At 43.4% G+C, this 24871-nt stretch overlaps 1 protein-coding gene across 1 annotated transcript in view; it reads left to right on the forward strand.

The window, feature by feature from the left end:
* Positions 1–16853, forward strand: part of RAPGEF5 (Rap guanine nucleotide exchange factor 5) — a gene marked incomplete at its 3' end in the record, with an annotated part of 161230 nt that extends 144377 nt beyond the window's left edge. The window contains exons 22-27 of the mRNA XM_082015389.1: positions 3111–3161; positions 4269–4356; positions 7668–7732; positions 12345–12399; positions 15781–15895; positions 16697–16853. Coding sequence (XP_081871515.1) covers positions 3111–3161; positions 4269–4356; positions 7668–7732; positions 12345–12399; positions 15781–15895; positions 16697–16853 — 531 coding nt within the window. The remainder of the gene's footprint in view (positions 1–3110; positions 3162–4268; positions 4357–7667; positions 7733–12344; positions 12400–15780; positions 15896–16696) is intronic.
* Between the last annotated feature and the right edge of the window lie 8018 nt (positions 16854–24871).

Genomic DNA, 24871 nt, shown 5'->3' on the forward strand with positions numbered 1-24871 from the left:
ACCTGAAACATGAGATACACAGCTATTCAAATAAAACTAAATGTGTCCTTCCGGAGCCTTTAAATAAGAGCAAGGAGATCTTACCCTCTTTAAAAAAACAAAAAACAAACAAACAAAGTCAGGTAAATTATCCTTGCATTTTAAGTAGATGTCAGAACAGAAAGTCTTATAAAAGTCACTCCAAGCAAGCAATACCTTATTATGGAATAATTTAATTAAAAAAAATACAAAATAGAAATAAACCCTCTTTAACTTTCCTTTATCAGCTCTTTTGCAGCTGCTAATCTTGAACAGCAAAGTTAGGAAATGGACCATGAATAAGAGCATTCTGGAGAACAGTGATTATCTGCTAAAGAAGCTACCAGATGCTAGACAGAGCACGGGATATTTAGAGGAGGGTCCCACTGGGATCTGTGTTTATATTGTGGATTTTTTTGTTCATCTAAGTAAATTATTGAGTGGCAGTATCTGCAAGCTCACTATATCTGCTGATGAACCAAAAATTGGGGAAGGAGTAATACAGTGTGATGGGGTGAAGCTTCATCGCTACCCCATGCCCCCAACACCACAAGCAGGCAGTACTCAAAAAATACCAACCTGTAATACAAAGTGACAGGGAATGGCTGTGATCTCCTGACTTGGAGATACTCTTGAGCACCAACAGCAGAAACCAAGTGGCCACCTGTCATGGTTTAACCCCAGCCGGCAGCTAAGCAGCGTGCAGCTGCTCGCTCACTCCCTGCAGTGGGGTGGGGGGCAGAATCAGAAGAGTAAAAGTGAGAAAACTCCTGGGTTGAGATAAAGACAGTTTAATAGGGAAAGCAAAAGCCACCTACAAAAGCAGAGCAAAACCAGGAATCCACTCACCACTCCCCATGGGCAGGTAGGTGTTCAGCCATCTCCAGGGAAGCAAGGCTGCATCACGTGTCATGGTTACTTGGGAAGACAAATGCCGTAACTCCAGATGTGTTCCCCCTTCCTTCTTCTTCCCCAGGTTTATATGCTGAGCATGACATCATATGATATGGAATATTCCTTTGGTCAGTTGGGGTCAGCTGTCCCAGCTGTGTCCCCTCCCAACTTCTTGTACTCCCCCAGCCTCCTCGCTGACGGGCTGGGGTGAGAAGCAGAAGAGGCCTTGACTCTGTGTCAGCACTGCTCAGCAATAGCAAAAACATCCCTGTGTTATCAACACTGCTTTCAGCACAAATCCAAAACGTACTAGCTACTATGGAGAAAATTAACTCTATCCCAGCCAAAACCGGCACAGCATCAGAGAGTTGCAAAGCTATCTGACACTGTCCAGAGCAAAAACTTCCCCCTTAGCTGAAATGATGCATATGGAAACATCACTGTGTATGTCAGTGGCTTCAGCACAGAGAGAAACAAGGGCAGTGACTGCTTTGGCAGGGAGGAGTTTACAGGGACTCAAATAGGCAAGGGCAGCTAACTTTAAATAGCAGATAAAGCAAAAATTTTAGAGAAAAATACATACCTGAGGATGACAATACAGAAACACCTTTCTAAAGGTGTATTTCTAAAACACCCTTCTAGGGAACTTTTGCCCTTGCCCGCTCTTGCAGGTTGCCTTCATCGCATTTCTCTGGTCTTTGGTAGGAGAGTGGAAGGGACTAGATATTGTATCAAAGGCACCCGTAGGCACCTCTGGAGATCATGTGCTGCTGGTGAACTTCTCTCAGGAAAAGCAGAATGTATTGCTTGTCGGAACAAGGAGTGCATCCGCATATGTATCATTGTGAATACATTGCATTTCTGTGTGTAAAATATTTATGAAGTCACATGCATATTTTCTTATTTGTAAAACTTCACTGCACTGGAAATTTCAAAAGCAGAAGATTATTTGCATTAGTAATGTGACTTGTAGAAAGTAGAGCAATGTTTATAAATTAATTATAATTACTTACACATGTAAATGAAGCCACCTAAATTTAAGCAACCATTTAGACACTAAATTATATTGTCTCTGCACTTGAATTCTTAAACAAGTAGTATGCTCCCAAGCATATTCTTACAACTTTTTTTCTACACTATGCAGCGTTTTAATGAGCCTAACTTTTCCTGATTGAAGATATTAAAATGTGCAATTGCAATTCCATGTTTAGTTATTTTAGCATTTTAATCATACAGCACATCCACTTAATCTTAATTGTTCTAAATCTCTTTTCTCTTGGTAGTGTCATTGTGGCTGTCAGGGTCTAAGGACAAAGGCAAGACAGGATTTGTACTAAGAGGGGATATCTTTTACTAGACTAACTAGCATGGTTAGAAGAAATAGGCAGGCTTTAATGTCCACACACCATTCTTCATCTGAAATACCAGCAGCAAAATTCAAACTGAAGAACTATTGCTTTGAGTATAATGAGGTGCATCCATGAGAGCATCTTAGAGACAAAAAGAAGCGGATGCATGTGGAGCAGAGCAGGTATCATATGGAGCAAGAAAGTAGTGTGTGCTTGGGCTCCCTTGGAAGGTGTTTTGTGTACCTCCGGGTGGGATTGGGATAACGTACCAGAGGTGGAGTAATTGGTTTTTAAGGAAAGTTTTCTTTCTCTGGCACCACTATGTGCCAGTAGTAATACTGGTCAGCCCTGAGGACGGTGTTTCAAACAGCACTGAGCGTTACGCCTGTTCGTTTGTAGAACCCATGTTTCAGGGGAAGATTGATTACAACAAATTATTTAACCTGGATGTGATCACAATATCTGAATTCTCAGCCTGTGTTACTGCTTCTACCTTGATATGGATGTTAAGGTAAATTCATCAGACATGGAAGCTAGGGAAGAAGATAAAAACAGCTGCTAACAAGCAGTTTCCGTAGAAGAAGGATGCAGGTCCCCAAGGCGAGGCTGCAGGGACTGGTGCCTTGCTGGCACCGCACCGAGCACGGTCTGTAGTTGGGGCTCCTGGAGCCGAGGAGCGGAGGTGCGGAGGTTAGCTGGCTGACAAAGTGGTCTCTTGGTACTTAGAACAGGCGCTTCACACATGACAGTCTCATGGAAAAAAATGCCTCAGCATTTTTCTATGGGTTTTTTGTTTTTTTTTTTTTTTTAATCAACTTCACTTTTTTTCCTCTGTTTTCCCCACTTCAGAAAATTCCTGGGAAGTTCAAGAAGCTTTTCACTGAACTTGAAAGTTTGACGGTGAGTATGGTGTTGACAGCAGGACGGCATTGCTTGTCTTTACCTGCCTTCCTTCTTCCCTGTTTATTTGGAGGCTGCCTGTCATTGTCTGGGGCTGGAACTTGTCATGTCAGATCTGTGATTTGCCGAAGAGCACGCTGCCCTCCAGAGCTCAGAGGTGGTCTCCAAACATGAAAAAGAAAAAGGCTGCCTCCCTGACAGCTGGAGGAAGGGCAGAGAGGGGCAAATGTAGTGTCAGTTCCCCAGCATCTATTTGGAAGCTGTTCTTTTGCTCTGGTGGTTAATCAGCCTTTATCCAAAGCAATGTGCTGCAGATCAGGAGAAAAGGAGGACAGCTGAAGTTTATAGTTTATTTAAAAAAAAAAAAAAAAAAAAATCCGAGTCTACAGGTCTTTGTCACCATTATCAAGGCTGAATAAACAAGTGTTTGCTCTGGCTGTTGTGGAAGTGGGTGTGTGGTGAGATCAGCGCCTGGCGCGGGGAACATGAGATCCAGCCATTAACAGTTGTCACGCTTCTGTACTTCGAGTCCTTTATAAATTAATGTGCTTTCAAGATTGTGTGTGAGCTGGTGTACAAAAATGTTCGTTTATATGGGAAATGGAGATGATTTTTTGAATTACTTGCATAACGCCACTGAAACATACTCTCTTACTGTCTTTGAAAATGTCCAATATGCTCCATTGATCTGAGAGCAGTTTTTATTGGGATTTTTTTTGTTGTTGTTTGGTATGAGGGTTTTTTAAGAAGAAATTAACCAGCGATACATTCCGGGATACATTTTTGCTAGGTAGTAAGCTGAAGAGATTTTGTTAATAGAAATTTGTGGGGAAATTAGAGAGCAGTCCCAGTGAATCTGTTCTGCCGCTTACTCCCATTTTAGTACTGCTTCATCTAGAGGAACGTAATTGCTTTTGTTCCTTTCACTGTTTATGTTTCCTGTTCAGTTCAGTAAGTCACCTAGCTTAGAAAACCTCTGTCTACCTTGTTTCCTGAAGAAACCTTTTATATCTAAATCATGTTCAGATCATAAGCCCGTAATGGATTTAGAATTGCTCTTTTTATAGCCTATTGATTTTTCTCTCTATTACCCAAATGGTTTTGTAGGACCCGTCTCTGAATCACAAAGCTTACAGAGATGCATTCAAGAAAATGAAATCTCCGAAAATCCCCTTCATGCCCTTACTTCTGAAAGGTAATGTTAAAGCTTGGCTGCTCCTCTTCTTTGTGGTTAATTAACGTAAGTGTAAGGTGATTTTTTTCCTTCAGGTGGCCTTATGATAAGTATGTGGCAGATGTAGTGGTGTCCACAAGGTAGTGCTCGGTCTGGGTAATAAACGGCTGCCTTTTAAGACGGGGGAAGGTGGCAATAATCACACAGCTTTTCAGACTTCAGTACCTTCCTGTCAGGCATGGGTAGAGCCGTGTGCCATTGCTCTGGCCGCATCCTCCGCGGTGGAGAACGCCAGTGAAGGGGGCTGCGCTGGGCGCACCCGCACAACCGGCCTCGGCCACGCTGCTGCTCCGAGGTGTCATCCTGAAGGCAGAACCTGCCCCATCTGTCTGTCCTGGGACCAGGGGATTGTCAAGTCTCTTATAGGTCTGAAAGAGATTTAAAAAAAAAAAAAACAACAACTTACTAAAAAAAAATTTTTTTTTGAACCAAACCAAAACTACTTGCTTAACGCAGTGAGCTGGGCAGCTAAGTAAGTGGCAGGTATTTCAAATAATCCCATTGTCTTGGAGTCGTTAATTATTAATTGCCTTGTCTTTGAACACCGCAAATTCATTTGATTATTCCTGTATTCCAAAAGTGTTCTCTTTAGGCTGTTTATTCCAACCTGCTGCTGCTGTGAGTTAGAAATGTTTGAAGACGTTTCTCCAGATCAGTCAGTGACAGTTTGGGAGCCATCAGGCACTTCCCCTCTTTGCACACATCAAAGGAGTTTGCATTAATTCAGATGGATACAATTATTGAGGCTTCAAAATCTTTTTTTTTAACTGTTCTGGAGTATGTCTTGCCTGCAAACACAGGCAGCAAACATAAAAAAGTAACTTGTAGCAATGATGTTTGCTCATGGCTATAATATGGTGTATAAGAACATGCACGTAAGCAGCATTTGTGCCTAGAATGTATTGGAGATAGCAAGGAGACTTTGCAAAATAATACAGTGATCTTCTTCAGTACAGTGACCCATAAGGAGATGTTGCCAAGGTTGGCAATTCCTAAAGTATTGCACAGTACGTAGGACTTTATTTCCAGGTCAAGCCTGTTTATATTAACATCATTTCCAAGACCAGTAAAATAAGCGTTGATGACATAGAAATCATTAGTAACTCAACAAATTACTGGATTTCAACACAAGAGGAATAAAAGTAGTTTCAAAAAAAAACCCTGAAAATCATTAATAACCTTTCATTAATTATGAAAAATAGCTTTAGAGTGTCCTTTTAAAGTTAATTAAATTTAAATGCAGAGCTCTCTTACGGCACTCAGACACAGCTTTTGAAAATCAGGCAGATTTTTCAAATATGTAATAAAATACTGTGATGTACCCTTACAACATAGCTCAGATGCAATTTTCTGCTCCACTGAATTTATCTACACTCTTAGTTGTTGGCTGCAAAGCAAATTTCTGTTCCTTCCACCTCAGAGATATACACATTGCTGTCATGGACTTGAAAACCTGTGTGGAAATTTCTGCTTCCAGTGTAAGTTTTTTCATTGGAAGTGGCAGATGGTTTTTAACTGCGTTGATATAGAGACGACTAATGCCTGGGTCCTGAAGCCGTGTTCTTTCCCTGGGTGCCCCAAAGCAGCCCGGCAGAGGAGGTGCAGAGGGTTCCGCTCCCTCCTTTCCCCCTGATTTTTAGGATGCTGCCCAGGGGCAGAGAGGTGCTGGAGGCATCCCCAGCATATCCCATGCTTGCCCCACTTGCTCCGGAGTGCCGGCTGGTGTCCTGCGTGGCCAGGCTGGCGTCCTGCCTGCCCAAAGCAGACCCCAGCCCAGCCGCCCCAGGGGTGCAGGAGCTCCCCGTCACCCCTCACGCACAGCTCTGCTTAATGAGTCCCAGCCCTGGGTTTCCACCAGCGTATGAAACCGTTAACATTTCCATCCTAAGCAATTACAAAATGCCCCTCGGGCACAGAGTGAGCCTTTGAAACAAAAGGAAATAAATCAGGTTGGCTGTTTTGGGGGAGGATGAAGCAGTGGGGGGGGTGACAAAGCAGCCCCCAGTGTCAGCTGCAGGTTCCCAGTCCCAAAATCCCCCGAAACTAGGGGCACCGAGGGGGCATCAGAGGGGGCCCTGGAGATGAGCACAGGAGAAATGCTGAGATGCACCGTGAGGCTGGTGGGTTGGAGGTTGGCACCTCTGCCGAGAGAGAGACGTTGCCTCTTTGCTGTGTGCCATTTGCCTGCTGTGACTTTTAAGAAGTACTGGTATGGGAGTGCCATCTCATGACACCAGCGCTGTCTCCTCCTGGTGCTCCTGGGTACCCACACATCCAGGAGAGAGCTGGCAGGGTACAGTATGGTGGCGGAGCTCCTGTTAGTATTTTCAGTGACCCGGAGGATGCACTATTGGAGGCAGAGCATCAGTCCCCACGAGGAGTCTGGCCATGTCCTTGGTACTTCATGTCCAAGATAGGTCTTGCTTTGTGTCCTAAAATGCATTAGAAAAATGGAGACAATGACCTCAAGTTACTGTTTTAATTATAATCTTAACTTAGCAACATTTGTTTTGCCTGATATTTCCCCTGCCTCCAGTTGATCCCACTGTGTTCCGTTCCCTTCCTGGAGCCAAATATAGACCTTTTCCTTTTCCTCTCATTGACCTTTTTGTTGCCTTTGCAAATTCTCTCCAACAACCCTGTGTAAAAGTGGTTTGGTTTTTTTTTCCCTAGCCGTAATGCTTATTTTAAGGCTTTGAACTTCAGTTTGCTGGCTTCCGTGTAATCTCCCTGGCCGGCTACTGCTGTAGCCCACATCTTTGCAGGGGACTTCAGAGTCACCGTGTCCCACAGCGAGAGATGAAGGGGTGTCAGAGCCGACTCCAGCGTCTGGTGGCTCTGCCCCAGTGCAGCTCTGGGCTCAGGGACCGGCCAGCCCCAGCCCGAGCACAGTCGCGGGCGGCGCAGCCGGCTGGGTGCCACAGGGTGGGGAGAGGAGGCACGCCATGCAGGACCATCCCTCTGGATGCCCCCGCCTGCTCCCAGACATTGTATGATACGTGCCCCACAAGTAACACAGACCAGGTTTAAGAAGAAATCGTGCTCCCACTTGAAAATCCTCTGGTTACAACATGTACCTAATATTGCTGTCCAATAATCTCTGCATGTCATTGTACCAGGCTTTTGTTCCCCTGTTGTAAGGTATTGGGTCAGTCCTTAATGGGATGTTTTCCTTTTTTTTTTTTTTTTTTGGTTGCTGTTTAGTCATTTTACTTTTTTGTATGGAATAACAAAGACATAAAAAATAATTCTTTTTCCTTTATTTTTTTTAGATGTAACATTCATCCACGAAGGAAATAAAACTTTTCTGGATAACCTTGTTAATTTTGAAAAGCTGGTAAGCTAATTTTGTCCTTCCTGTTTTTCAAAGAGATTCACATTCTCTTCTTCCCTTTCCCCTCCTTATCTTATAAGACTAAAAGGTTTTCTACTGGCTGAATTGGGAAGAAGTAAACAGGGGTAAAAAAGAGTAAACAGGATAAAACAGCCAGCGGTTTATCTCCCCTGCCCCTTTCCTTTGCTCCTCTCTCTTCTCACTCCTTCCTCCCCCAATTCTGTGCAAAATGGCTAAGCCAGTGATGGCCGCCATAGGTGCCGCACAGTCTACACAGTTTTGTCTCCTTTGCACCACCTCATGGACCATTTCTCCTCAATTAAGTTCTCCTGCTTCAGCTTTCTCTGAATTATGTTTCTTTTTTTTTCCTCAAGGTACTAAAGAAAAGGTTTCTCTAGTTTAACACTTGCCACTGATACGCTAATTCCAGGGATCTTAAATGAAAGTAAAATTTTTTATCTAGGTTAGATGATGAAGAAAATAATGCCTGAAATATGAATTAAACTGACTGTAAACACCACTATACTAACTAACTACCTACTATACTAGTAACTACCACTATTTTATGTAGAAGGGCACTAACTAACATTGTATCTTTGGCTACATCTACTCAACATCATATGACATCTACTCTGGCATGATATTACTGATAGAGGTTTGATTGCTTTCATTTGCATATTTCATTTCTTTGTCAATAACATTTTTGTAGCGCTGAAAGCTACAGTTTATATATCTGAACAGTGGTGGAGTGGGGAAACTTTGATTTTTTTCTTGTTTGTTTTGTTTTGTTTTGTTTTGTTTTGTTGGCCTGGAGTATTTGATCAAGAAACCAAAATGTTCTTCCCCATTGCTCTAGATGTGCTATGGGACTGCTAGTCCAGATGGCTCTGCCTGGTGAATTGTTCCTAACTATTTTCTCCATGTGTTTACACTTGTTTGAGGATGAGCTTGCAACCATCGAGTTATTCATGAGCCAGATGTTGAACTTATTTTCACATCCTATCATAATGTACATTGTCTTTCAACTTGCAAGCAGATGTAGACTTTGACTTTTGAACCTGAGCTCCTCTTTTTGTGTTTTCTATTTGATTTCTGTACCTTGTTGCAGAGTTTACAAGAGCACTGATTAACATTTAATGAAAGGTTTTCTTGTCCCAAGTCCATTAACTGTTTGACCTTTAGGTGTTTGCATAAAACTCATTAGCATGTTCTTCTTCATTGCCTCTTGGAAGTACATCCAATTAACATGTAAATTAAACTAGCCCTTGATGCACAATAATTGTTACTAAAATCCCCCCACTGGCCCATATATTTATTTAGTGAATATGTAGGATCTGATTCTTCTTCCAATCTTAACCAGACATTGTTAGTTAGTTTGTTTGTTTGTTGTTTAATCATGTATATGTTTAATGTATGCTGGGCTTGCTCAGTCACCTTGCTGTCACCATTGTGTCTCCAGAGGCAGTGGGAGCTTTGCTAATTGACTTCCGTGAGCCAGGGTTTCACCTTTTCCATGCAAATGGATAATGGGCATTTTAAATGGGAGGAGAGAGTCTGAGGTGATGGTGATGGGGTGAGCGTTGTTCAAACTGACACTTCCTCCGAATTAGTAGGCAGATCACACCTCCAGGAACATGCTGTCTCACGGAGCCCTGGGTACATATGAGTGCAGGCAATAGTGGAGGCTCAGGAAAGTGGGAGCTTAGGAGAGATGTAAATATGAGTGTAGTGGAAACTCAGACAGCACGCATATTACACAGCTTCACTTGGATGCCAAGGTATTTAGTCAATGGACATGAACGTACCACCCAGCTCCATCACACATGATCACGTATATATATCAGTTCATGTTTCTTTTCTAATTATAAGGGCTTTGTCCCAAGAAAGATTGTCTTCCTCATGTTTTGCACTGTGCTGAGCACTTCTTGGCCTGTGCTGAGAAGAATTAGGATTGGCATTGCTGCTTGGTTTGGATCAAGCCACTGAAACTCACCTGAAAATTTGCTGTTGCAGAAAAAGAAAAGGAGAATTATTTTACCGTAGCAGATTACTGCTTTGGGGAAGGAATTTACTCACTGTCATGAACGCATAGAATTTCTACTCATGAATTTCAAAGCAAAGACTGTTTCTTATGTCTCCATTTGGATCCGTATTTTAAAATATTTCATTTCTGCTTTAAGCACATGACCTGAAGGAGGACTCTTCAGTCTGAACCATTGTTATTTCCAGCTATATCAGTTGGTTTAATAAAAGATACTATCTCTCCCTACAATCCCTGTTTCCTTTATATTCTAGACTGTTGTGGCCACAACAATCCTACTGTGATTGAACTTGATTGACATGACATGATTGCAGTGAAGACAAAGTTAATTCAAAATATAAAGGATATAATTTGCAAAGAGAAGAAAATGAAATTATCTTTTGATTCAGGACTGTTGCCCAGTTTTAGAAAAAGTTCAAGGAATTGCAGTGATTTACTTGACTAGAGTTTAGCAAACATGGAGTTTAGAATAATGTTTGATCAATACTTAGTTCCATATCCACTTCCTCAGCTAAATCTGAAGGAATAAATGAAAATATGGTCTTATACTGTTGCATCTCAAGGTATTTCTATGGTATTTACAGAGCTGCTTCACTGAAATGTGGCTGCTTCAGGTTTTGTTCCTCAGTCAGCCATCACCCATATCTTAGCAATGACATGTCTTAGCCACACTCCAGCAAACTCTAATACAGGTCAGTGGCCATTACCATTTTAGATAACACCTTCTTGCCTAGTGCCTTCAGCTGTAAGGACTGTATATATGCAGCTGAAGGTTCTTAACCCCTCAAATACCTGTGCAAAGCCCAAGCCTGAGTTTTTGCTATCCTCAGTTAAAGGAGTGCTAATGATCCTAGGTAGCCAGTAGGCTGAAAGGCCACAAGAGATGTGTGTTACTCGCCACACTAATGGTGTGCCAGTACCTGTTTAAACAGTCAGGAAATAGTATTTGCTTTGCAGATGAATTGGCTGGTTTTCTGTATTACAGTTGGATCCCAGAAAATTGCAAACAGAGAGACAGAAATGTCTAATTAGGCTACTACAGCAGGGAGACTGGGGATTCTGCTTTAAGAGAGTGTTACACAAAGAGGTTCTTCATCACCAGGGCATCATCTTCAGAAGCCAGTCTTGGTGTGTACCCCCACACTGACTGACTACGAACAAGAAACAGCAAAGAATGACAGTGTGTGTGATAAAGGGGTCTCTTACTTCGAAAAGCCAAATGCAAAGGGTTTCAACTGGAAAATGTCACGGCAGCACGGGTGGAAGCTGTAGCTCTCCCAGTATTCACACTATTGCCCATGGAATCTGGACCATCTCATTAGAACTTCATTATAATCGGTGCAGCACAAGAGATTGTATGATTTTATAGCAAATGAAGCACAGCAGGTAACAAGAAAAATTATTTTGATTCACTGATGAAAGGAATATGACGTTTCCGTTAAATATGCTCTTGTGATAAGCTTTTCTGTAGAGGAGCCTTCTAAGCCACTCTTGGTATTGAGAGATGAGCCATTCTGTGTCATTCTGGTCTTAAACACACTCTGCTCAAGACAGTTAATCCTTTCCGCCTCTTGATTATTTTTGAGGGAAATGTGAGAAGAGCATCAGCTGTTTGCATGAGTTGTTATATCATTCCTGATAACTGCAATTTGTTTAAATTAGTTACTAGATGTGGTGAAGAGTTGCCAATTTCACCTTTATACCACGGAAGCAGTCAATTAAAGAGAAATATGTAATGCCTCAAGAGCTTTATGGGTGAAATCTAGTGAAAATGAGTGCAGCCCACTGATTTACAGTGAACAATTCCAGTTTTCATAAGTTGAAGACCTGAGCCTGAATAGCAAACCAAACTTAAACCTTTTATTTCCTCTGCTTAATCTAAGTGGATATCCAATACCTCTGTTTAGCACCAGTTTTTCCTAAAATAGTATGCCTACAGTGTAGTCTTCTTCAGTACATGTCTGCAGAGATGTCAGAGTGCTTGCTCTACAGCATTTAGGGTATGGGCCGGGTTTTTTGGTGTTGGTTATCACACTGCAGAAAACTGCTTCACTGATACTGGTGCCTGATTGTGCTCGGCATTGTACGAGTATACACTAAGGTGTAGTCTGTGGTGCAAAGGGCTTACAGCCTAATTAGACAACGTGGAGACGAAGGAGAAGCTTCAGACTACCAAATGCCCTCAATAATGCACTAAAGCTGGTGGTTGGATCCAGAAGCACCCACCTAGGCCACAGGACTTCCCTGCTATAGGCTTTCAGTTTAATAAAAGTCACAGGAACAAAAATAACGCATTGTTTGGCTATTTTTCATTGCCACTTTCTATGGGTTCTTAGGAAGTTGTTCTCATCTAATCTGTGTAATATCAGTAAAGACCTTCTAGACTAACCTTGTTTCATCATATATTATCACTAAGACAAAGAGCAAAGTCTCTCTCCTGCTGTTTTCATTTTGTACCTTACTACAGTTGCTTTTTGCTGTACAGTGTAGGACAAGAAGGTTTTTTTCAGGCCTTTCTAATGAGAGAATCCAGCTCAGATTTTTGCACTGATGTTTTATATCTTGTCTTTGCAGCACATGATTGCAGATACTGTTCGATCATTGAGACATTGTAGAAATAACCAGTTCGGTGAGTAACCAAAACTTGCTGCTACTTTTGCCTTTTTACAGCCTTGAGGGTTTGGTTTTTTTCTTTTTTTTCCCACTTGCTCGGATGTACTACAGCAGCAAAATTATTTAACCAGTTGGCAAGAAGGCGCATCATTGTTGTAAGGTCAACATAGCAGAAACCACAGTAGAATGAAATTTTATTTTACAAAAATGTTTGTAGAAACAGCTTCCGAATTTTTTATAAATTATTTTCCTGCAAAAATTATTACCTCTTCAAAATACTGTGTAACCTCTGTGCCAGCTGCACATAATAATGGATGCCTGTGATGTACACTGGGGTTTCTCACTTTCCCGGCTGTAACTGAGTTACCTCAGTCTCCTTCTAGTCTGTGTTTTGGTAATGGATTCACAGCTGTCTTGGCTTCCAGCAGCTAAAAGATGGTATTCATCACCACAGCGTTTCACTTGGCTTTTTACCAAGAGCAATTGTTTGCTTAGTTTGGGTTCTTAAGGACATTTCAGAAAGTGGTAGAAGCATTGAAGATACTGAGATCCTGTGGGTTTCATGAAAGTAGTTGACAAGGTAGAAAAGAGGAGGTTGTGTGAGTACCTCTGCTAGAGGAAGCCTGCAAACAGAGCTCTGCCTGGAGGATCTGCGCTGATGGGAACAGTTACAAGTACCTCAGCTGCATGAAAGGCCCTTTTTTTGTGTGTTTCCACCTTATTTGCCACCAGGGAATCCAACCTTAAGGGACCATGCCAGAAGGGACCATGCCAGAAGACCCCAGCTTGCTTTGTTCTGCTGCTCACAGAGGAGAAAGCTTGTTTTTCTCCTTCTCAGCATTTCTTATTCTCTGCAGAGAGGTTAAACACAAGAAGGGGACAAACGGAACACTACATTAGGAAGTGGTTAGAGTTTTTAAGCCAAACACACTAAAAATGTCATTTATTGAGGCCACTGAAGCCTCTTCTCCAAAGAGAAGTTCAGAATTGTGCTGTAGCTTTGGGGAAAAAGAGCTTAAGTAATTTCTTTTTTCCAGCTGAATTTTCAGCAGCTGTCAGCATGGACTCTTGTCAAAAAGAAAAATAATAATAATTTTGTGTAGAAATACATGTACCTTGGAGAATGATAGGTACTGCTAAGAATTTTGCTCAATATTTGTTCTATAGAATTACCCTGTGTATGTACAGTCCTGCTTTTTAAACAAAGGCTGCTTACTATTATACTCTGTGTATTATTTTGATATAAGTATAGAAGAGGGAGAAGGACGTGCCATTTCTTTTTATTCTGTTAAACCAGATACTGAAGGAAATACTGATTCCAAACCACATCTCTATAAGTTAGAATGTCTTTTATTTGGCGTTACAAAATGTAGCATCAGTTCCTTTTAATGATGTGATTTATTTTTTTTTTGCAGCTTCTTTGCAAATCTTTCATCTCATTTTTTGCTTTTTTTCTCCAAGTGGTTTTGTAAGTGTTACAACATAAATCCAAGGTTAATACCTGAGATTTATCACATAATCTAGTATTTTGAAGTACGTGATCGTTACTTTATTTTACCACAGACTTGATTTATTGTGAAGCTGACATTTAAGTAGTAGCTTATACAGACATCCCTGTAGGCACTTTTTTTCTTAAATTCGTTTAGGCATGAAATGAATTCACTGAATATTTATTGAGGCTCTATGGATAGTTTCCTTTTCTAGTGGGCTTATTTTGCTCTCAGGAATGTGAATCTTTCTACTGCATCGATTCCCAGAGTGGCCGAAGAAGAGCAGGCATCTCACTGAAGGAAAGAATTGAAACAAAACTAAGCAAAGAATATTATTATTGTTTATGAACTGTATCATGTGTATTAAGCTTGCAGGCCAAATCTTTCTGGATTAAAAACTGGTTAGGTTCCAAGCAAGACTGAAATGCCTTTTTAATGGAAATAATACTTTTATATCCTAACTCCTGAAGACAAATAATAGCGTTTCCAATACTTTTATATCCGAACTCCTGAAGACAAATAACAGGGTTTCCAAAACAAGGCAAAGCAGCCTGAACAAATAACATAATTTAAGCTTTTCTAATTTCAGGTATTAATGAGAAATACAAATGTATTTCAGTATGTTCAGCACAAGCTGCTGGGATCCTATTCCCTCGGAACAGAGAGGTCATCTCTGTATCCCAGCAGAAATTTATCACGTCGACCTGTTCTCCCCCACGTTTGTCAAGTCAGATAGCTGCTCAGAAATAGCACCTGAAAAGAGCTGCCCGGGAGCCCCGTCGGCAGCCGCCCGCAGACCTGGCTGCATGGGCACCCCGATCACCCACATCAAAGGGTGCTCTTCAGAAGCTGGGGATGGTCGGTTCCTGGAAAGCTGCTTGTGTAGCTGCGGAGCGTGGAGAAAAGGATGAGAATGAAACAAAGGAGAGGGAATGTGCGAGTTAAGCTGATGGGGTCAGGGAATTTTGAGGGTTTTTTTTCTTTTTTTAATTTGTGGTAGTGTTATTAAAAGTTCCTTGAGGAGAGGGACTAGAATGGAGCTCTTCAACCTTCACTCGTTTGTCAGCAGTCAGCAATGTGTGGGAAACGTGTGTCATTGCTTTCTCTGCCTCTCTATGGGTCTCATGGCCATGGGCTTAGCCTTCCCTTTCCCACGCCTGCTGACCACCAGCCATGCTGGAGGGTTTCACAGGCAGCACGTTCCCACAAGCCGATGTTGGGTGTAAAAACCTGTAACAGAGAACATCTGCTATTCGAGCCACCCTTCAAGTTGTCTGTTAGGCAGCTAATTCCTCTTGCCATGTAAGCCCCCATGAAATGACAGCATGACTCTCATCTTGTTACTAGATCAGAAATCAAAAGCGTAACAGATCAAAATGTGGGGGCCTGTCAGAGCAGCTTTGAAGAGCTTTCTTGCCTATCTGCTGCACTGTCACCTTTCACCTGCTCCGAAGAAAATGATTTGAGGGCCTGCTGTCTTGTGTTACTTGTGTTAGGGTTGTTTAAAAGTTGCAGGCTGGGTCGCTCACCCCTGCTGAAGGTCCTGTTGTGCTGCCAGGGCGGCACAAAGGAAAGCTGGAACCACCCGTACCGGGGATGGGCTGCCTGTACTGCCAGCAGCAGTAAACCTTCCACTTGGGAAGAGTCAGCTTCTTGCCATAAACCTGTCCCTCCCGCGTGCATGCCAGCTGCCCAGGATTGCCTACTTCTTTCTTTCTTCTCCCCTTTTCTGCAGCTAGCTGTTACCTCACACCTTGCACTTAAAACAGCAAGTCGTTGGGATGGCGGGCCACACTTTTTGTGACTGTGACCTGGCAGGGCGGCACACCAGGGGCTTTGTAGCGCCCAGAACAGAGGAGCAGGCAAGGCATGGCTTTCTGATCCATTCCCTTTCTCCTGTCTTGCAGGCAATGAAGTTCCTTCGAAAGAACATCATGAGCTGAAGCCATACGTCCATCACCTGCATGTCATCGACAGCCAGCAAGCTCTGTTTGAGCTTTCTCACAGGATAGAGCCGCGAGCGTGAGCGTACACAGCTTCATATAACCTTGTAACTGCAGCACTTTGAATTAAGTGAATGTTTATGCCAAGCATGTTGCTTCCCTATATAAGAACAGTTTACTGAGTTTTATCAGTAGCTCACACAACATGCGCAGGAAAATCAGGCGAGAGCCAGCAAAGGAGCTGCTCATAGAGTTGCAGGGCAAGCTTGGTGCCATCCCCGCTGGTCACCGGGATGGAGGGAGCGGAGCAGCATCCTTTGAGCTCAGGAGCTTGGTTTCTGTGAAAATAGTGTTTGGTCCAGTGTAGCTTTCAATGCAGATTCTGCCAGTGTTAGAATGAAAGGAAACGTTTTGTCACAGCAGCAAACATTTCAGCAAGCAACATGCCGCAAGGGGATTGATTCTCATTTCACCGCTGTACGTACCTCACCAATTCAAGGCTGCCAAAATGTTGTTGCCAAAAACTGTGCAATCCGTGCAGCTCCCCTGAGTCCACTGGAGCATCTTATTTGAGATAAGTGCAGACAACCAGGAATGGGAATATAAAAAGGCAGCGCACCAGATGAAACTCAAGAGCGCGTCGTGATGTGGAGGTCAGCAGTAAACAGTTCACACTATTATGGCCCCTTAGGAATCTGCTTTATAAAACACACTGTAAGAACCAATCCACTTATTGTTGCAATTTCTGGACACAATTGTTTGTACACTGAAAGCACGTTATTTTCTTCCTTTTCAGTTATATCAGATTAAGCACCAGCTCCTGCAGTTAACATGTTATAAATTATTATAGCAGGAGCTTTGTTTTCTGCTTGGATTACAGCCTCCTTGGTGTCTATTCAGAGGCAATGCCTAGATCCACCTACATTCCTAACTCACCTCCTGGAAATACTGTTTCAGCAGGTAAAACTTCACCTAACTTGCCCACGCTTCTAGTTTTTAAAGGAAAAAAGGGTACACCTTACAGGGTGCCAGTGTAATTACCTGCATACACACTGGGCTCTCAGCATTAGAGTCCCTTTACTGCTTCTGTCCCTCTCATACCCCTCCCCTAGCCAATTCTCATGTAGCTAAAAGTACTACTTCTGGGCATGTACTGAGGCAGCATTTCTAAAGTCTTGTCTACAGTTGACCTACATCTAAGCACCACCATCACCATAGCTGTGGTTTTCAGTGCTAAGAAGTTGCCCTGAAATAATCCAGTGAATGCCACAGGCAACGTGCGGCGTGCTACGTGGTCTGGCACACGTGGTAGCGGTCCCTTTACAGAGCAGTGAGGATACGTTGCATTGCTTGCCCATCTCTGTTGTATGTTTTCCACATGAGGAAGACTTCCAAGAAAATGGTCCTTTACTGAGATGTGGGAATACTGAAGTAGCATGCTCTTCATCATTGTGTTATCTCTGGTTTAAAGGGATTTAAAAAAAAAAAGCAGCTTTAACAAGTAGTCTGGGGGGGAATCTGTAGAATGCGTTTGGTTTTCCCATCTGTGAAATATTGTATAGATCTATTGTAAAGGAAACAAATGTTTCAGAAATGTATTTGCTTGTACTTTGTTATTATCAAATACTATATGATTTTTTTTTTTTTAAAAGAAAAAAAAATCTTCTTTTTACCCAGTAAAAAGAAAAAAAAATAAACTCTTGCTGGCCATGGAGTAAAAATTTCCTATGTTCTTCTGTAGATGTGACTGCACATATTGTAAATAACTCTTTTGTGCAAACAGACCAAAACTGTTTGGATGAGGATACTAGCTGCGATGGGCTCCTTTTTGCAATGTAAGAACACAAACTTGATAGAATTTGATGCTTGTCTTACTGCAGTTCTTCCTCTGGCTACGTACAGCACTCCCCCAATCCCCACCTACACGCATTACCTGGGTGGTTTGATGGTTTTTGAGCTCCCCCTTGCGAAATCTTTTTAATGTGGCATTATTTTTAGGAGCCTGTATGTAGACCAGCCTGCATGGTTTAGCTCACGTGGTGTAATACTCTAGTCCGCAAGTTCTCTTGAAATCTGTGGGAGAAGGAGCATGAGAAGGTATTCAGGGTGAGAAAGTGGGCCTGTTCCTCAGTTCACTGCATTTGGCTCTGTTTTGGTAGTTACTGATGATGATAGCAGTAGCGGTGCCAGAGAAGAATAAAAGACAAGGAAATGAAAGGAGGGGAAAAAAAAGAAAGAAAGAAGAAAACAGAAGTAGAAAGATGACTCTACGCTCAGGCTTTGCTTTGAAAGCGTGCTAGAGCCAGCTTGAAGGCTCCTCAACTCTGCCAGGTCAAACTGGTTGAAGTAGATGGACTGGTTAACGTTGTACCATTAGGCTTCAAGCCAGCTGGGGTCTTGGCTATCTATCTGCACCGCTGTAACTTTATACTAAATCAAGTGTTATGTACCCCTTGCAGCTGGCATAAACTCAGTTTGAAGGCACATAGCCAGAATTAACTTTGTTATCTGTGTTGTGGCTAATTAGACTACTGTTTAAAACTTTACAAGCTAGTTTTCATAGTGGCCTGTATAATTAGAATATAACTTTCTGGCCTGAGGGGCCAACTTGGATGCATCAATTTCACATGGAAAATATGGATATTATAATTTATCATAAAGGAAGGGCAAATAGTCCAAATCTGAAACTAGCATATCTTACAAAAAACGGCCCATCAGAGTCTTCATTCAACAGAAGCATTGCAGAGCTGGGCTGCAGACTGGCAAGCAGTTTGAAGGTGTGGTGATTGGGAGGAGAACCAGAAGTAAACCCTGTGAAAGAGAGGGGGACACTACCCAGCCTCTGCCAGGGTCCAGCACTGGTGATACTGTGTGATTTTTAAATCCTTCAATAGCGCAATTATGTTACATAGGATAAAATCTGAGTTTATCACAATCACACCTGGGGTTAAATACTCTGCATATTTTCCTTAGTAGCTAGGAGGAGTAATTAGACAGAACAAAGGAAAAAGCTGGGTCACTTTATACCTCTTTGATGTGGGATTTTGTTGCATCAAATCTAGGTGCTTCTATGACACATCTTTTTGATTCCAGCCCCGTCTCAGATAGATAGGAATAAATTGTATTTGCATGACAGTGGCAAAAAAGAAAAAGGTGTTATCAGAAGTAGTAAGACATGTGCTTCTGTAAAATTACAAGGAAAGGTGTAAATACTAAACATTTTAGCAGAATAATATTTATTTGCATAGCCTATTTATTGTCATCTTATTACACTATTAAGAAATACTGGGATGAAGTCAGTGAGCTGATTTAAGAACACCTGCCTGTTCCATTCTCTCTGAGTGCCATAATGCTGTCAGCTTGCATTTAAAGTAATAAAATAGAAAACCCCAAATCAAGGTATTTACCTAACTTCTCAGGGACTACAGCTAGTAGTTATCCTCCGTTATGAGACCTGGTATGTATGAAATAATCTGATTTACCAGAATCAGTGTTGCCAATGTTTTCTTTTTCAGATTTCATGCTTGTCTGCCTCTGTACATATTGTTGTGTTGTGTATTTATGAGAGCTAGTAAGCAATAATTTATATGTCAAAATGGCCAAGCAATATAAGGTTAAAACTTGTAGAAGCAACTGTTACATTTACCTTGTATTTTCCAGTGTTTTTTAATATTGCTTTTCAAAATATAAAAACTACCTTAATGAAGTCTGGGCTCTGTGCCTCCATGCCTGTCACACGTAGTTACTGTTCCTAACTGGAATATTTTACGCTCATGCTCCCAGTTGTTCAGTTCCACAGACCCTCGCGGTGTTTGCAAGGTGGATGCAGACCAGGAGGGTCAGGACCCTGACCCTGTGCAGAGCTGCTCGTTCGTCTCTGGTCAGTGGGATTTGCTGGTACCAATGCATTCCAGGCAGTTTCAGAAGCAGAGATGATGTTAATGGGGTCTCAGCTGTGCATTATCATCACGGCGCAGTCTTAAGAGGGTCCTGGAAGCCACCATGAGAAGTCCCTGTGGGAGAGGGGAGGAGTAAATCTATCTTCATATCCTCTGGTGTCTGCTTATCAGCACTTCATCCTCTTGCTGAGGGCAGCTGACGCTTTCCGCTTCATCAGGTGTCCCTGCCAGCGTGGTTTCTTCTCCCTCCTCTCAGCTGGTCAGCAGTGGGGAAGGCAGAGCCCGTGGTGGGCTGCGAGTGCTCTGTGATGCAGCTGAGGCTTGTCCTGTCCTTCACCCTTTCCACTTGCAAACCCTGGGAACCACTAAGCCAAACATGGCTGTTTCACACAGAAATAACACTTGGCACTTACAGCGTGATGTATGTTCAAAGTGCTTTACAAATAGGCAGTACTCAGTCCTCTCAGTGCCTGCACCTTGAATAGTCTTAAGCCTGACCTACAAAGTGTTTGTGCCAGTATTAATATGCAGGTAGGGTGAGTTTTAGCTGGAATAGTTAAAACAGTACAAGCCCGAATTGTTGACACAGCTCTATAACGATGTTTAAAGATACTTTACAGGCACACACCCTTCCCCAGATCCAGCTGTGCAAGCTGAAGAATTTGCACTCCCGGCTGTTTGTTACTGTCCCTTCACTGGAGATCATTGCTCCCCACAGCGTGGCCCAGAAGGAGACCTGGGCAGTACCTCTGGACCTGTTGCAGTTGCCAGCTGGATCCGTCAAGCCACACGTGGCTGCCTGCAAGCAGCTCACTTTGCACTGGAGGGCTCTCCTTCCGCCCGTCAGCCTTGCTGGGAGACGGTCACAGGAAGCTGGAGTGACGGTGCCTGTATGATGATTTGCAAAGGGGAAGGCGTGGGGCCGAGGGTCGCTGCCTGGCAGCTCCGGCTGGGCTACGGGAGTCACAAGAAGAGGCTGCTGCACTCAGCCGCTGATCCCCAGATGATGGCTCTTCAGGCTGCCTTGCAAGGCCTTCTCCATTCCTGTCAACCAAAGGGAGCTTGAATGGCCAAGACCTGCAATTCTGCTCGATGCCCTCCCTGCATTTTCACTGAAGCTGAAAGCGGTTGAGGGAGGGCAGTGATGGGCTGTTCCTCAGGAGCTGTGCGAAGGGGAGAGGCAGCAGGCGGGGGCAGTTCGCTCTGGGGCCAGCCCGGCCCTCTGCACAGAGCGGGACTGACCTGCCTGGGGACAACTGCCTGACCCCACGCAGAGGCGATTCCCTCGTCTCAGTGGGGAAAAAAAACCAAACACTCAACCCAAAAAACAAACCTCCCAAATATTTGCTGTGTTTCACGTCCCAGCGGGCTTTCATGCCACCCAGAGCATTTGCCCTGGAGTCCTGCTCTCTTCTGTCGTGGGGTGGCAGCCGAGTTAGTTACACACTCCCCAAAACCGAAAGAAGGTCAGTCTTCCTCTGCCTCTAAGCGCTGACTGCCTGTACACCTACAACGTCCACCGTTTCACACTGGAGAGGTGTGTGATGGCACCCTGCCAAGAAGGTCAGTGGATTTCATAAGACCCTTGTAAGGGTCCAGAAAGCCTAGCAAAAGTGAGCTTGAGCCTCAGAGCCTTTCAGAGGTCAAGGAATGGCAAGGATACAGTATGCACACTTTCTTTTCATTTTCATTGCCCATTGCAATGAACTGTTCAAGGGTGTTTCTGGTAAGCAGCTGCAGCTGTTTGTCCCCTCAGGAGGTCTGTAGTGCCACTTATTTGTGAAGGCACCAGGATCTTTGTACAGATCATCCCATACTCTTTGCAAATCCATGCATTTTGGGAGCTGGTGAGGATTCAGCATGTTTTGTCCATCCCTCTCCTATCCCAGGCAGACTACGGAAGGAGGGAAAGGGGCATCACCTTGAAAGCGCTTGGAAAGCTTCCTTTCGCTCTAAAGCATGCTGCTGGCCCTTTCCAGGTCCCATGTCCAGAGGCAATTCTTGTCCTTACCTCCCCATGGAGAAAAACACAACTATCCAAGAGAAACCATGCAGTGAAAACCCAGGAAGAAACTCATTTTGTGATCAGGAGAGCGAAGAGCCATTCAGGAGGCCACATAAACCCAGCAGGTGAGAGGGAAGCTCGCTCTTTGTGTTGTCTGCATGGGTCTGCTTGATTGCACCTGGGTATTTGCTTGTTTAAGTTGTTACTGTGCAGGGAGAGGTGGGTCGTGTTGTGTTTGTGTGTAAGTAGGACTGTTTGTGGGCTGGCTTTCGTGGTGCTCTTAGTTCCTCTCTGTAAGGTTTCAGCTCTCCTCTCGGTAGTAAGGAGTCAGTGCAGTCCTGGGGGTGCTAAGAAATAGTGATTCAACACAGTTTAGAATGAAATTTGGTTGGAAAACTAAACTCACTTTACCCTTTTTATCATGAAAATGCAGGTTTAGTGATGTAAGCTTAGAGAAGCACATGAGCAAGACATTAAGAAGTTTTTAAGCAGAACCAGATGAGCTAAACCACACTAAAGGATAGACACTGGGGTAGCCTGCCTTGAATAGATGGGTCTTAAATGGTGGTTTGTGCAAGGAGGTGTTTTATAGATTGCGTGGTCTTTGGAACATGTTTTCTGGCAGAAAGTTGTCAGGGCTTCTAACACTTGAGCAGCTTGTTGTGTTGGTCTCCTGCTGTCACCAGTGCAAGTCCCTTCCTGTCCTCAGTGGCAGGAAGAGCTGGTTCAGAGCGACTGCTAGTGCTCCAGGTAAGGTTATAAAGAAAAAACGGTTAGCAATGGCAAACAGCCTCTTCATAAGTTGCAATAATTAGGCATGAGGTAAATGGCACTGCGACAACAACAAAAAAAACAACCAGACACCAAAAAAAAAAAAAAAAAAAGGAAAAGTTCTGCCATTGACCCCACTGAGTGTGGAGCTGCCTCCGCACGCAAATGGGTTAGACAGGAGTATTACTTAGCAGGGAGAAGTGGCACTGGCAGAACTTGCCCATTTAACCTAAGTGGTGAAATGCCCCTTGAAAGAGGTACTGCCAGCTGTGATGGATGGCTTGAAAGCACAGAGCCGTGCTTCGCTGGAGGGGAATTTACCAGCAAAAGTAAATAGGGATGATTCAGACCTAGAAATTACAAAGGATGGTAAGGATCAAACCCCAGATCAAGCACCTCCCTGGTAAGTTATACAGGCTTTTGACCAATGCTTGTGAGATCTCTCTGTAACGCTAGGCGAAGGTTTGTGTTGCTTCATAAGCAATTAAGCTGTTACTGAGGCCACGTGGGCCTGATTCCTGAGTGCGCTTGCCCCCAGCCAAGTGTGCCTGTTGGTGGGGGTGACTGCAGTACAGAAAAGTGTCTGCTGAGGAATTTGGCTCAGCAGCTCCAGGTGACAGTCCTTCAGCTGCAAAGCCCTCAAAAGTTTGAAGTCTTCAGGTTATGTCAAGCAGCCTGGAAAATTTTCCATTACAACAAGACCAGCTGCTGTCATAAGGGTGTCTCTGACTTTCATTTGGAAAGACCGTGTGAAGTCAAGTTGACCTTCTATTGATTTCTGTTGGGTTTTAAAAAACTCTGCATGCTCAAATGTCTGCTATCAGGCTGAGTCCATGGCTACACTACAAAACTGAATGTACTTGCTGAATCCAATTTGAAACACTTTAAAGCAGCAAATAAGTGCAAGCTACTTCATCTGCTACTGGTGCTGGGCTTCATACAAGGCCAGCATCTCCAGTCGTGGTGCAGCACCAGAAGTTGGCCAAGCAGCGCTGCTTGTGTTGGGTGCCGTGTCGCACTCGCAGGGATGAAAACTGTTGTGGCAGCTGTTGCCAGCTGCCAGCATTGACCTCAACTTGGGGCTACAACTACATGTTCCAGCTTCAGGGCACATTGTTGGTTGGAGGTCACTTTTTAAGTCCAAATAGATGATGATGTGACAGCAGGAGCTAGCAGAGCGGCAATGTGCGCTTGCAGCCCACAAAGCCAACTATATCCTGGTCCACATCAAAAGAAGTGTGACCAGCAGGTTAAGGGAGGTGATTCTCCACCTCTACTCAGCTCTTGTGAGACCCCACCTGGAGTCCTGCATTCAGCTCTGGAGCCCCCAACATAAAAAGGACATGGACCTGTTGTAGCGAGTCCAGAGAAGGGCCACAGAAGGCTGGAAGTCACGCCACAGAAGGTCAGAAGGCTGGAGTCCTCTCATGAAGATAAGCTGAGAGGGTTGGGGCTGTTCAGCCTGGAGAAGAGAAGGCTCCAGGGAGACCTTATAGCAGCCTTTGAGTACCTGAAGGGAGGCCTACAAGAAAGCTGGAAAGGGACTTTTTGCAAGGGCATGTAATGATAGAACAAGGTGTAATCGCTTTAAATCCAAAGAGGGTAAAATTAGATTAGATATAAGGAAGAAATTCTTCACTATGAGGGTGATGAGAGAGTGGAACAGGTTGCCCAGAGAAATTGTGGATACCCCATCCCTGGAAGTGCTCAAGGCCAGGTTGGATGGGGCTTTGAGCAACCTGCTCTAGAGGAAGGTGTACCTGCCCATAGCAGGGGGGTTGGAACTAAGTGATCTTTAAAGTCCCTACCAACCCAAACCATTCTATGTTTCTATGACAAGGCATGACTGACAATGATTTGAACAAGCCCGAAATAGCAGAGGCAGAGCAGGGAAGGACTGTTAGGGGAAAATAACATGCAAATCTGAAGAAAATTAACATGTGTCTAAAATGCATTTAGACACCCTTGTTTAGTGCTTACTTGATGAGGTTTATTTCATTATAAATGAGGTAATTCACTTTTAAGTAAAAGTTTCTGCTGAACATTATAATGTAGTTTAGCCAATCAGATTTAATTTCTTGCTTTTTGCTAACTTGATTTCTTCCTCAGAGCAATTTGAGTCACTCCAGGGAACTTGGTCTGGCTTTGTACAACTGCAAATGAGGAAAGACTTAGGCTAAATGTTAAGGTTTTCAGAGGAGACTGAGAGATAGTAACATGGCAAAGGTATAATGTCCCCCCCAAAAACAGACAAAAAACTGCCGGAGCCATGTGTTACTAAAAGACAGGCAGGGTTCTTATGGAGAGCGTCTCTGCAAAGAGCATGTCACCATTTTGACCCAGCAAAGGGCTTGGTTGGCTATGGTTGGTTGCAGCAAAA

The sequence above is a fragment of the Phaethon aethereus genome (assembly GCF_964289735.1).
Source record: "Phaethon aethereus genome assembly, chromosome: 2".
Lineage (NCBI taxonomy): Eukaryota > Metazoa > Chordata > Aves > Phaethontiformes > Phaethontidae > Phaethon > Phaethon aethereus.